This window comes from Sylvia atricapilla, chromosome 5 (assembly GCF_009819655.1).
Source record: "Sylvia atricapilla isolate bSylAtr1 chromosome 5, bSylAtr1.pri, whole genome shotgun sequence".
Classification (NCBI taxonomy): domain Eukaryota; kingdom Metazoa; phylum Chordata; class Aves; order Passeriformes; family Sylviidae; genus Sylvia; species Sylvia atricapilla.
The window spans coordinates 33,467,976-33,482,586 of record NC_089144.1 but is presented as its reverse complement, the minus strand read 5'-3'; the positions used below and the strand labels follow the sequence as shown (position 1 = coordinate 33,482,586).

General features: G+C 41.3%; 1 protein-coding gene across 1 annotated transcript in view; it reads right to left on the bottom strand.

Moving 5' to 3' along the window:
* Positions 1-386: 386 nt before the first annotated feature.
* HMGA2 (high mobility group AT-hook 2) overlaps positions 387-14,611 on the bottom strand; it is a 124,873-nt gene continuing 110,648 nt past the window's right edge. Inside the window, exons 5-6 of the mRNA XM_066320220.1 lie at positions 1,147-1,197; positions 387-641 (exon numbers count right to left, since the gene is read on the bottom strand). Of these exons, the coding sequence (XP_066176317.1) occupies positions 387-641; positions 1,147-1,197 (306 nt within the window). The remainder of the gene's footprint in view (positions 642-1,146; positions 1,198-14,611) is intronic.

Genomic DNA, 14,611 nt, shown 5'->3' with positions numbered 1-14,611 from the left:
CCGCACAGGAGTTACCTGAACAGCCCGAACTCAGACCTGGCACAGAGCCTATGCTGTCCTCCTGGCTCCCTCCTCCTGCTGCTGGTCCCCTCGGTCCCTGTTTGACCACACAGACTCCTGCCTGGTGACACAGGTTTTTTCTATGACTCCCCCTGAACTTTGTCACAGGCCGACATCTCAGCTCCTGTTGGTTTAGCCGTTTCCAGCCAGCTTAGATCAAAAGGGTGGAAACGACTGGGGAGAGGGGAGAGGAGAGGCTGCCCCTAGCAGCAGCACAGATTTATGCCCAGCTAAAGAGGCTCTCCAACTCCAGTCTTATCTTAGTTCACATTTCTGCTTTGTTCATCTTTTCTGCTTTTTATTTGTCCCCTTTGAGTCCTAAAATTTCAGGTGTAATTTGCCTTCTTCTTCCTCTGTCTCACACACTTCCTTTCTTCTCCATCTCCCCACTCTGGCACCACTTGCTGGGAGCATGCAGGGTGAGCTGTTTGCAGCACCCATCTCAGTGTGCCAGCATTGCATATTGATCCGTGGCTCTGGGTGAGGAACTGTATGAAAATAGGCGTGACAGCACCAGACACGGTGGCCAGCATCACTCTGATATTTCCAGTCTGCCACTTTGGGCTGCATGGTGAAAAGAGCTGAAGGAGAGAGGCAACAATAATTGGCAAAACACTGTAATTCATGTGGGGTGGAATAAAAATGCCTGGAGTTTAGTCCAAATCTCCATATGTACTCAGGCTTTGTCCTGAGAATTGCAGGTGAGGCTTGGGCAAGTGAAACTCAGCAGAAGGGCTCCCAGTTTGCCTTTGGGCTGTTTCCTCTGTGAGGAAAGGGTGTAGGGACCAGGCTACAAGGAACACTGAAGGATGCAGGGAGGGCTGTTCAACTTTGCTACACGGTATGAGCCAGGAGAAAGGAAGTGTCAGTAGATCTAAAATGGATTAAAGGAAATCCATCCTTTCTTATGCTCTGCAAAGATTGGTTAGTAGGACAAAAATTTTTAACTCATGGATAATAAATCCATGTTTATTAAATATATAGTATAACCATAAGTAGTGTATATATAAATATATATTTGTATCAGTTGAATTGCTGATTCTCTCAGTAGAGTTACAAAATCTCCAGATGAATCATTTTCAGTACCTTGCAGCAAAAATGCTGATCCTTCTGACTCCTCTCTAGATAACTCCAATCCTATAAAATGAAGAAAATAAATGCATTTTACATTTTCCCTGGAAAAAATATTGTTGCAATACCCCAATGTGCAACACTTTCTCTCCCAAAGAGAAGTAGTGTTTTTTCAACACACAGACATTAGCAGCTAGGCAGGACATTATGATCCATGGAGATCTGCACTTTTAAACTCAGGAAGTACAAATCAACCTATTCCTCATTAATCTTATCTCAAAAATCTAGCTGATGGGACATACTCTTAAGTTTATTCCTTTCTTTAAAAAGCTTTTCCCTCCTCCAGGACTGCTGGTGTTCACTGCTTAGATCAAACTGCCGAAGTCAGCCATCAGGTTATCTCTTAACTACTTTTAGGATTAAGACATTCTTCTCAAATTATGTTTATAGGCTGCTCCCCTCCCTTTCTGCTCAAGTTCAGACCTCTGGTGTTCAAATTACATACTGTGCTAGGAATGTTATTCCATCAATACATGAGATCTCTTCTCTGCCATGCTGGTTTCCTTTTATTCTAAAATAGATGGGTGCCATATGAGTAATCACTAAATAAAATTAATTTCTTGCAAAACCATATCATTTTAGTGGGGTCTCTAATGCAACTTTCTAATCTTAGCAATACCATAACATTAGAATCAGTCTCTTCAGCTCTGGAAAAGGGCTCTCATCAGTGGCCTTGACACTGCTGGAGTAGCTTCAGTGGATTTAAACATCAGGCCTATATACTCAAAGAGCTTGCTTGGCTTTCTGACAGCTGCCTAGCAGGGTGCAGATGGTTTTAGTTTATTCCCCATTTACCACCAAATGATTTTGCCCTTAAAATTAATAGAAGAAAAATATTTGGAAAGTGATAGCTGGTTGTTAGATATTATTTTTCCTGTTCCTGTTCATATTTTTCTTCTCTTTCCCATATGTACTTTTTCTTGTGATCTTGCAGGACTGTAAAGTTATGATTCAGCAAAGTGCTGAAGGTGAGAGCATGGCTGTGCTGATTCTGTGACTTCCAAGACAGCCAGGACCAGCTCCTGGGTGTGCCTTTGGGTGGGGTGCTTAGCTTGGTAAGCTCCATGGCAGCATCCCAGCTCTGGGGTCACCATCACCCTCAGGACTGGAAAAAAGAGGTGGCATCCACAGTTTTGGGAACAACACAGGGATGGGCTCTAGCTGGGAGGTTCAGTACCATCCCTGTACTTGCCCCTGGCATAGTATGGGTGAGGAAACTTTTCAAATAGGTTTTCAAGGGGGAGTACCCCATGTCTGTGGTTTACTGCTTTTGTGGACATCCAGCCTCTTGATCTACACCATCCCAAGGCTGAAGATGGGGTTTTTGATTCTTACAGGATTGATAGCATCTACTGAGATCAATTCCATGTGCGGAAGTTAGCACTCTCTCCACATAGTAACACTCAGTGTGGAGCATACTGTCGAGTTTGAGCTCTGACTCCAAAATATGCTTGAAGGCAGAACAAATGTTTCATGGGGTTTTGAAGATACCACAACCCATGAGATAGCTAAGGCTGCATGAATGTGTTTTGTATAACACATGAAGGAAAAAATAAGTCTCAGAAAGCCTGAAACTTTTCACATTGATATCACTCTCAAATGAGTTTAAGTGTGGTTTTTGCAGTTGTTCCTCCTTTATCCTTCTGTTATGAGAATATACCTTTGCCTTCTAGCTGAGTGTCATTGAATTCTAATCTCTGCATTCAGATGGGCCTTTAGGACACCAGCACCAAGCTCCAGAGAAGAGCTGTCAGACATTACCTCTAAAACTCCTGGTTTTTTTCCCTCTCCTCCTTTCAGACAAGGAGGTTTTGAAAGTGTTTTGGCCAGAGTTTGATTGGCTGACTCTTTCAGTGGCATCAGACAGAGTGATTTCATTGATTTCCCAGAGCTAAACAGATTCACACCATCTGGGAAGCTGACACAAAGGATTAGCTGTGAAAAAGGTACATAATATTTGTACTATTTTCTGACATTGATTCATTCTTTTGAGATCAGCACAATGATAATTCAAAAGGTTTCTTTTATAGTCTTTTTACAGGCTTGCATAAATGGAGGTTTAGGCTTCATCCAAAGGCTCAGCTGTGTAGTTTTTACTCAAAGGCAACACAGCATGAGCAGCCAGTGCAGCAGGACCGAGTCTGATGGCACTGTAGGTTGAAATTGAACATTGGCTTCATGAGCTCCTCAATTTCATGAAGTGGCTTGTTTTGCTAAGTTTAATTGTAATACAATCTATAGGCAAGGGAATCTAACTGGGTTTGGACTGCAGTCTCCCATGCCCTGATGCTGACATCTGCCCCAAATCAAAAAGAGCAGTGCTGATGAACTTTCCAAGAAGCTGCTGACTTACTTGAAATCTGTGCCCTTGCTGCCTGTGACATAAGTGCACTCACTAAGCAGCAGGTCTCAGCTGAGATAGTTGTTTTCCACCAGGAATTTAAAATTCTCTGCCTAGGTCCTTCAAGCATTTCCCCCCAGAATTTATTGTAGTCATGCTGCTGTCACTGCATGTGCCACCAACTCTGCCCACTGACTGCTCAGCTGCTGTGGCTCACCTGGCTCAGCCGTGATTTGAGTGAGGCTGCAAACTTTGCACCTCCTCCTGTTGTGTCTGTTGAGACCACTGATGCTGTTCCCCTCACTTTTTAAGTGCTTTACCACAGGCTGGACAAACCACAAGCAAATACAAAATGATAAGAAAGCATGGTGACAATATGACTCTGTATTTTTGCCTTCTATTTCCGTGTTTTAGATGTGTACTTGTGGTTGGTTGAGGTTTGAACTGGCCATATAACATCTCCTTGCAGGTATGTCACAACATTGTGTAGAGGGACTTCAAAGCATATCATCGTAGAATGGTTTGGGTTGGAAGGACCTTCAAAGTCCATCTCATCCAACCTCCAAATACGTGTGACCTTAGCGCTCTTAACGTACTAGGAACATCAAAGAAATGACTGGCTGGTGGATGGGAATAAATACCTCTAAAATCTTGGTTTGAAATTTCCTGTGCTGGTTTTGACAGTGGTGGAATTAATTTTCTCCATAGTAGCTGTATGGGAATAAATTTTGGATTTGTGCTGAAAACTGTGGATAATACAAATCTGTTATTGCTGAGCAGGGCTTGCCCAGCATCAGTGTCTTTTCTGCTTCATGTACTGCTGCACCAGAATATGGGCTAGGGATATACAAGAAGATGGGAGGGAATACAGCTGGGACAGCTGACCACAGCTGACCAAAGGGATATACCGTACCATATGACATCATATTCAGTCTATAAAATCTGGAGGAAGAGGACAAAAGGCAGACATACATTTGAAGTGATGCCATTTGTCTTTCCAAGTCACCACTATGCATGAGGAGCCCCTGCTTTCCTGGAGATGGCTGAACACCTGCCTGCCCACAGGAAGTGATGAATGAATTCCTTGTTTTGTTCTGCTTGCAGGGGCAGCTTTTGCTTCACCTATTAAACTGTCCTTATTTCAGTCCAAGATTTTCCTCTCTTTTACTCTTCTGTTTGTCTCCGTCATTTTGCTGGGGAAGAGTGAGTTGTGTGGGGCTTAGCTGCCAGCTGGGATTAGACCACAACCTTGCCCTAGCCTTTGATGAGTTGCATTCAAGGGACAGGTGTAGGATGCCTGCCTGCTCCAGGCAAAGGGTTGGGCTGGTTCACAGGGGACAATGACTGTCTATACTGACCCTGTCCCTCTCCCAGTCTGCACTTAATTGTTTCTGTGAAACTGGGACACAAAGCCTGAATCTCATTCTGGATTTTATGCACCTACATTGTGCATGTGATGAAGACAACTAATTTATCTGCCTTTGGAGACACATCTGGAAGATGAGTGCAGGGGTTAGAGCAATTGCTCATGAGTAGGAGTTGTTCAGTTCAGCAATGTAATTGGAAACGACCGATATTCACTTTTTTTTTGAGCTAAGTTAACATCACTGTCTCAGCTTCCTGAACAGTCAGTAGGGAGGGATGAGTGATTCATCCCACCCAGCTTGGACCCATATTTTAGGAAGGAAGGAATTGCCCTCTGGCTGATGAAAACCTTAGATGAGACATCTAAGTTTCAAATGACTAAAACTTGGTGACACAGATCTCACCTAAAAGCAGAAAAATGTTGATTTGGCTACTCCTTTGACCTTTAACTGAAGAAAAACATGCTATGTTTTAGTCAACACCAAACACTTAACTTACTTTTTTATTTAATACTATCCCACTGCTTCCTGGGGTCAGCCCTCATTAGATCATGGGAGTTTGTCTCAGTTCAAAACATGGTGTGGCCACTTTTCATCTCCATAGATTATGAGGATACCCACTCATTTTATTGGTGCTCTTGAAGTGTCTTGAACCACCCTTGTACACACAGTGGGGAAGAACAGGCAACCCTAAAGGTTTGCATTGCTGACATTATTGCAGAGTGCTGTTGCTTAGGGATTCCATCCCCTTGGAGCAGGGAAGCCTTTGGACTTTTGTCAGTAAGAAACAGAGAGAGACACTCACCTAAAGTGTCTGTAGCTGTACCTCCCATTGCATCCTCTTCCCAGCAATGTAAAATCATGTCTGTACATCTCAAACACCCATTGCAAAACAGAGGGTCTGATGCAGGTGCTTTCAATTATAAAAATGAGAATTCTCAGATGAAGGTTGGCTTTTCTCTGCTTTGTTTCTACTGAATTGTTTTACTGAAACCCACAGCAATGGGGGAAAGGGAAACCTCATGTAAGCCAATTATACACTCTGTGTACTGCAGAGTAGCCTTATGGAGGAAACTAAAGTGTGGCCAAATTCAAGACCACCACCCTCCTAAGTCCCTCAGGTCCTTGGAACAGGATGAACAGCATCATCTAAAGTAGGTTCCTACACTGTACTATGCCTGTGAGCTTCCAAAGGCACTTCAGAAAAAGTCCTGACTTTACCAGTAAGGTTATTTCAAAGAAACTCTGTTGTAGAGTATAATGGAGCTGCTGCACCACCTGTGATAGTGTGGGGCAGAAAGGGAGTGGTTACTTCTGAATAGTTTATTGATCTCATTTTTAATTTTCTAGAGTAACTCACAGCTATACTTAAGCAAACAACAGAATGTTAAGTTTACTAAGGGCTGTGCGTTAACATCTGAATTTCCATAAAGAAAGAAACCAGGTTATGTAAATAGCACATTATCAGCAGCTTTCCATCTCAAACAGTGGATGGGAGCAGCAGCAGTGGTTGCAACCTGCTGATACTCTTTGGGATGCCCTCTGCTCTGTTCTGCAGATATGCATGTGGCTGGTTTTGAACACTTTCCTTATCCAAGCAATTAACTAAACTTCTGAGTTCTTGATGTAGTTTCCATTTAGAAAGACAAATTGAGTTGGGCATTTCTTGTCTTAAGCCTGGTCTTCATGAAGAGCACCTGGAGTCTGGTCTTCTGAGGAGAGCAGGAGCAGAGCCATACACACCTTCTTTGCTCATGTCTTTGTGGTCAGCACAAAAGCATCTTTGCCAAGCTTTCTTCTGGCCATGCTCACAGCGCTATTTGCCCCATTCTGTCTCTCTTTTCTCCAATTCCGTCTTGATGCTTTTTTTTTTGGTATATAATTTACTAGATAAACAAACAAACAAATAAATAAATAGAGTATCTTTCACTAAGTTTTGTGTGTGTGGAGCAGAGGTTGCAACTTTAACTGGTCTTGACTTCCATGAAATAGATCAATTATCCCTAAAACTCATTGCTGTAAGCAACTCCAATAAGATTTCAGCCACCTCCTCGCCATTGTTTTCTTCCTTGCATTGGTCATTTGTGTGCACCCTGAACTGTGCCTATTTAGCTTCACGATTTGCAGGTTTTTGTGTTACCAGAAAAGCCATTACTGATGCCCAACCAGTTACTTTCAGGGCTGCATGTCCTAAGAGTTTATTCAAGGCCTTGAGATTCCCCATAATAGAGTTCAGAGAAGTGCAAAGGTAAATCTGTTCACTATAAGCTGATTTTAGTCAGGCCCTCATGAGGAAAAGGCAATAGTAGAGGTCATCCTTTACAGGTCAAGGCTAATTGCTGAAAAGAAATGAAATAGCCTTGAAGTTGTTAAGGGAAAGAGGATAGACAGAAGATTATAAACACTTCCTGTGTTCCATAGGAAATGAAATCTTCCTATCTTCCTTTCTTAAGCCTATTTCCTATTGAACTCAACTGCTATACTATTTAATTTTGTGTACTGGTTAAGAAATATGGGGACTCTTTTCATGTAAAACACACTCACATATAACCAAACCAAAGTGTTTTGTGTCAAATTCTGATTGAAGGAAGACAGCTTTCATTCCCAGCACAGACAATTAAGTGATGATGAAACAATTTCATTCTACAGATTTTAGTGGAAAACAAGTCCTACTCCTAACCTCTGAATAATGATGCACTGAAACTTATTTATGAAAAAAATGTCCTTATTGGTCTGGTAACACAAGGTTTCTGTCATTCATTCTGTGCTGTGCAATTTCTGCGTTGTTGTTGTAAATACAATATAACGCTTTGTTGAGTGTGCCAGAGACATAAGTGATGGAGAATCACCAGTAGGCTTTGAAAAAAGTCCTTTTTTTTTTTTTAAGCATTAAAAAATACAGATGCAGTTATGGTCCTGCTGTATAGTTACATATATCCAAAATCAAACAGAGACACATCTCATGATTGTAAACTGCTTGCAAAAGTGAGAGTGAGGTTTGTGTAAGGGCCACCTCCAACACAAGTTCTATATCATTAATTTTTGCCACACAGAGCTTTGTTTAGGACAAGATCCCTTTCTCTCTGCAGCAATGTAGGGTAACTTATTGACCAGTCAGTGGTACCTCTGAGACCTGAGGGGACTATAACTGGACAGTGAAGTGCATCTTAAGGGTGTTGCTCATAACACAACAGCCATATGTGGGGACACCAAAACTGTGGATCACATGGGGATCTCAGGCCAATGATATTCCCCAGGGCTTGAATCCCATGGATTTTACTGCCTGTTGAGATAAAAATACCAAAGTTAAACAATCCCAAACTGTGCACATTATGAACCTTTGGCAAAAATAGTCTTATTAATGCTGCCCTTGATAGACATTAATTTGTCTTGGACCCAAGTGTGGCTGCCGTCCAGGAGCAGTAATTCCTTGTGAACACCTTCTGTGCATATCAGGCCTCATTAATCCTCTATCTTAGACTATGATGTAGCTTCAAAGACAATACTCTGCTGTTATGCAGGGCTAAAGTAACTCCTTCAGTGCATCTGCTGAGCTGACTTGTTTTCAAATGTTGATTTAAATTTTACTTTTTATTATGTGATATTGCTAAAACTATGGTTTTATGGCAAATGTGTTGCAGTGCAATAAAAATGTGCTTATTTTTTTCCTTCTCCCTGAACTAAGAACAAAATGCCTTGAGGGACTGTATATGTTTAATAGATTTTCTGAATTAAAACCCCTTTCAATTAAAATCATAATCTTTGGTGGTCCCACATAATATTTTGTAGCTGACATTCATGTATAATGTAATGTAATCTTGGTTTTTGATGGGACTTCTGTGTTTGCTAAGTTTCCTCTCTTGCTAATTAATATTTCTGCCTGCTATTGATTTTTCAGATCCACATGACTTTCATTTGTTATTTTCTTTCACTGATTATTTTAATACTGTGCTTTAATGTAGCCTATGTTTGGATTCCAGCTTGAGTTTTACCCTAGCCGTTATTAACAATGTAAAGCTTCTCCTTTATGTGACAATGCTAATGTTTTTAGCTGTGCATAATTAGCCCCAACTCAGTAGGGAAGCACTGTTAAGGCTTGTGTCTTATCTGTTAATGTTTCAATTTCCCTTTTTTTCTAGCAGATAAAAGCTGATTGTAATCCCGTGTGGCAGGTTTGGGGCACAACCATCTGCAGTCTCATTTTAGAGTGTAAACAGGCAGATTGCTTCCCACTTAAACTGCTACCACAGAAGACTGTTATCTTCAGGGTAATCATAATTATGTTCATGTATTTTCAGAAGATGTTAGTACAGGAGGATGATTTCTTTCTCTTGAGTACCGGAACAAGTGCACTGCAAGTTTAGAGTGATAAAGGAGGGGGAAAAATATTAGATCACAGGTAGGAAGGAAAGAAGTGAGAAACATATCCAAAAAGCCAAAAGATTGTTTGAATGGCAAAGGGAAGTAAAAGTTGTGAAGGAAAAAGACATGTTAAACCTTACTGTCACATGGAGATGAATCAGCCCAGAGCAGCAGAGCTCATCGTGCTAACTGAAGGACGTGAGGATGGTTGAAACAGCAATCCAGCTAGAGCACGACCTGCATGCCAGGGACATCTGGAAGCAAGGTGGAGTGCATGCTCAGGATGGCTTCCCTCCTTTTACTCTTGTGAGTGAGGTGGGGTGGCAGGAGGATTGAAGATTCCCCATCACTAGCATGTTCTAGCATGGCACAAAGCCTGTGGATCCTGTAGGCAGGCAGGAAGAACATTACCTATATTGATTCTTGCTTGTTGTAAGGAGTTCAGACAGCAAGGATCACAGGATCATAGAATCATAGAACAGTTTGAGTTGGAAGGTACCTTTAAAATCCAACTTCTTGCAATGAGCAGAGATGTCTTCAATTAGATTTGGTTGTTCAGAGCTCTGTTCAATCTGACTTCCAGTGTTTCCATGTCTATATTGTTCAGACAATGTATTTAACACACAATGGCACACATTCATTTGGCTGAGCAAGTAGATATAATAAATCACAGAATCACTGAATAGTTTGAGTTGAAAAGGACCTGAAAGATTATGTAATTTTAAGCCCTGCCATGGGCAGGCACACTTTCCACTACACCAGGTTGCTCAAAATCCCATGCAACCTTGCCTTGAACACTTCCAGGGATCAAGTATCCACAGCTTCTGGGTCCAACCTGTTCAATAAAGTGGTAATAAATACTGGTAGTATTTCTGAAAAGAGGAGGCATACAGCAATTGGACCTTTATTTGTACTAAACGTTACATGCTTGTCCTGGTTTTGTCCAAGGACAGGGTTAATTTTTCTCAGTAGCTGTGAGGGTGCAGAGCCTGAAGCCACGTGGCATGCCTATGTTGTCACTCTATACCATGCACATCATCACTGGTGAGTGGAAGTAAGAGATTCTCCCTGCCGAGGAGGGGATTGCAGTCAGAGTAAAAGCAGATGCACGGAGGGTCTGGCTGCCATTTTGTTGGTTGTTTCAGGGTTGTGCTGCATCAGGTCAGTGGGTGAGAAATTTGCATGTAAAACACCTTCTCTCTTTACACTGTTGTTATTAATATTGTTGCTGTTACTGTTTTTTTTCTTATCTCATTGCTGTTTCCAGTAAATTGTTTTTAGCTCATAATCTCTGCCTTTTGTCTCTCACACTGGAGGGCCCTGAGGGAGGGAGCAGAAATGTCAACCCTAACACTGTGACAATGCTTAAATATACTTCTGTATATTTAAAAATTAATGTAATCACAAAGATGGTGGGGCATTAAATAGGAAAAATTGAGAAGTAAATTCTACATTCTTGTATGCAGAGGTGCTGGGGTGAAAAGCATAATTCAGGCTTCAGGTGAAGTGTGAGGCATGACAAATCTACTTCTCTTGTGTGATTGGGAGAATCACATTGCTCTGGGTCCTGTTTCTAATGATGACCAGACAAGATGGTTTGGTTTTGAAAAGAGCTATGGACAATTAAATAGCTGTGCAAGGCACTGGCAGTACCAGATTTCAATAATTCCTCCCCATATTTGTGTGGATGAGATGTGATGGCAGAGAAAGCAAAACCAGAAACTTAATATGACTCCTGCCACAGGCATCTTGGATAAAGCATTCTTGGCTGCTAGACAAATGCAGGCCTTGATCCTGCAGAAGTCAATTAGTTTTATACACAGAAATAGTCTCACCATGGAATAAAGCATGGAGAAATTTATTGGGAGATGCCCTGAGAAGGGAAGTGGGAGTGAAGCAAGCTGGAGGAATGACTAAGAAGTAGAGGGGAGTTAAGCACAGAGTAGCACAAGTTCAGCCACTTGGCTGACCCGTCAGGTGGGTGGTTTACAGCTGGAGCATCACATCAGATAAAATAACAGGAAGAGCCAAGTGATGGCAACCACAGGGAAGACGACCACCAGGAAGACTGAACCCTGGAATGATCTTTTAATACAACTAAGGAGGGTGACAAAGCAGAAGAGGACATAATGTGATGAATGCAATTACTCACATCTGACTCAGGACTGAATGGGTGTTGTTACTTAGTGCTCTTTTTGTGGTCTTAATTTTGATTATTTTACAAGTAACTAAGGCCAAAGAGAACATGTCATTAAGCCTTGGGAAGACAGATATTGAGAGTGGAGAGTGTGCAAACGAATGAACGAACATGTGTAGAATGAGTGAAGAATGTGTAAACCTACACATCTCAGGAAATAATAGCTGCACAATCCCCTTAGGTGAGAGAGGAATGGCTGCCAATATGAATCAATGGATATGCACCACAGACTTAATTGGATGGTGACTGTCCCACTCTGCTCTGCACTTGTACATCTTCACCTTACATCCTGTGTGCAGTTTTGGACACCACAATTAAAAAAGATGTAAATCTATTATATATGGTCCAAAGGAGGGCCATGAGGATGGTGAAGGGCCATATGAGGAGCAGCTGAGGTTACTTGGCTTCTTTGGCCTGGAAAGGGGAGACTGAGGGGACACCTCATAGTGGTCTTCAACTTCCTTACGAGGGGAAGCAGAGGGGCAGGGGCTGATCTCTTCACTCTCGTGACCAGGGACACGACTCCAGAAAAAGTCATGAAGCTGAGTCAGGGGAGGTTTAGGTTAGATATCAGAAAAAGGTTCTTCACCCAGAGGGTGGTCAGGCCCAGGACCAGGCTCCCCAGGGAAGTGGCCACAGCACCAGCGTGACAGAGCTCAAGAAGCACTTGGGCAACACTCTCAGCCACATGGTGTGATTTTTGTGGCTGTTCTGTGCAGGACCAGGACTTGGATTTTGATAGTCCTAGTGGGTCCCTTCCAACTCAGGATATTCTGTGATTCTGTGACTTTAAATTTCGCCGTAACAGGCCACAAGACCATGTTAGAGCAAATGAAGAGAGGACAGAAGAATCCCACCAACTTACCTGTGACAATCTTGGGGGTAGCTGAGTTTTAATACAGTTTCCTGAGCTCTTCAATTTGTGCCCCAGACAGTACCCAGATATATCCATGTCTGTTGCTCTGAGTACCTTTCTAACCTAATGCCTGCATAATGGAAACTCCATGAATTTGGATGCAAACTGCAATCTTGCCTAAGAAGACAAGGCTTATCATCTTGGTGAGGCATCTGCCCAAGAGGCAGATCTGAGACCAGGCAACAAAACCCATATCAGCCTGGCCTCTGCTGTGGTGTTCCCTGTCTGGTGGGTAGGATTGCTGGTCCCCAAGTGCACAGTTTAGCCCTTAGCTCAGCACAGCAAGTCCTGGGCCAGGAATGGCTATGTCACTTTTCAGGGAGCCTTGTGAGATGTGTGGTTTTGCTAAGTGCCCACGCCCTAACAGCAAATTAACTTCTCAGGCACATGCCTGTGGTTGTGGGACAAAAAAAAAAAAAAAAAAAAAGAAAAAAAAAAAAAAGAAAAAAAAAAAAAAGACTACTTGCATGCAAAGATTTTACAAATTTGGTCATTGTGACCAAACTTTATTACCCATTTTATGGAATTGTGACAAAAGTCTAGGAATCAAGCAACATGGGGATCACAGAGGCTATTATGTTTATTGTGCTGAACAGACTGTGATAAACCATTAAAAGAACATTTTCAACAAGCAAGCGATTTGAAGTACAATCATAGACAGCAACTCTACATGAAGAACAAAGCAAAAAGTTAGAAGACACTCACAAGGAAAAGTAAACTGTAGTTCAACATCTTGAAGCATTTTTTTCCTGCAAACACACCTCTCTTGCAGAAATGGTAGAAGAGTTACATGTCCAGTCATAATTAGCAGTGACCAATGACAGCAAAGAACAGTCGTATAAAATTTATCTCCCACAAAAATAAACTATATATATAAAAAAATTTTATGATGTTCTCACTGACTCAATGGCCACATGCAATTTTTCAGTCTGAAAAAATGAGGTATAGTAGGCCCTAAGAGGTAGTAATGTGTTTTGATTGTACTACAATATATAGAAAATGTAAGATTCAGTTCATCAGAGTGGTAAGTCTCTCAGAGGTTGAAGAGTGACACACACACACAGAGTAATTATTTCTGTGTTATCCACTGAATATCGTGGTTTTAAAAAATTCAAAAGAACCCCTCAGACCCCAAAAAGGACTTGTTAAGGCTTGATATGATGCCCTTTGAAGTCAGCAAAATTCCCGTTACTGCCTTCAAGTGACACTGCATTTGGCCTGTTAGAGCTACTGTATAGCCAGGATTATTTCCCTTCCACTTGATATTATCATGTTTAGCTACAATACTCAAATCAGCTCTTTCCCAGCAATTTCCATCACTGAACCCTGTGCAGTCTTTCGTGGAGGTCCATATTTCTTGACACTGCCTCTTGGAAGAAGCCAGTAAGTCCTCATCTTGAACTGCGTTTGGCTCCACACTAAAGCCATACCAACAGACGCCTTCCTGAGAAACTACCCCTGGCCCAGTTATTAATACAATGGTACAAAGTACTGACTAGGAAAGAGAGGAAGAGGGGAAACTAAACAGAAATACCGAAAATGAAATTGGAGGGAGGAGAGAGAGAGAGAGAAAGAACAACAAAAGTGAGAGAGGGGAGAATAAAAAAATCTCTACATAAGAAGCATTTAAAATAAATCTGGCTGAAACATATTACAAAATCACATTTGTGTAAAATACATGAAAATACTTGTCAAGTATTTTCTTACAATCTACTATTTTTTTTAAAAAACACATATTTGTGATTGCATTATGCAAAAGCTGAGCTTGTTGCTTCCCACCTACAAAGCTTCAAGTTTCTTTGAAGGTTTTTTTGTTCATTTTTTTTATTTTTAATACGAAAGTAATTTAAAATGTGTTCATTTTCCACAAGTTATTTTACAAAAATAATTTTGAATTAGGGATTCGTTGCAGTCCTAACTGTTTCAAACGTCTCAAAACTAATGCTGAAAGTAACAAGTTCATTCCATTTAAAGTCTGGAGGTAGGTCTTTGTCAATCAATTAGTCCATTTCTTTCAACAATTCATTTGAGGTACAAACTTGGACAGTAATATTTAAACTTTACAGCTAAATTTTTTTCTGTCATGTAGTGTCCTTGAAGAAAATTATCCTCACAAACCTATCAGCAATTCAATACAAAAATATATTCAAGTTAACAGTACATTACACAGAAGTCTAGCAGAGAATAGAGTAAGTACATAAAACAAAACAAAACCAAACCAAAACCAAAAAACCCACACA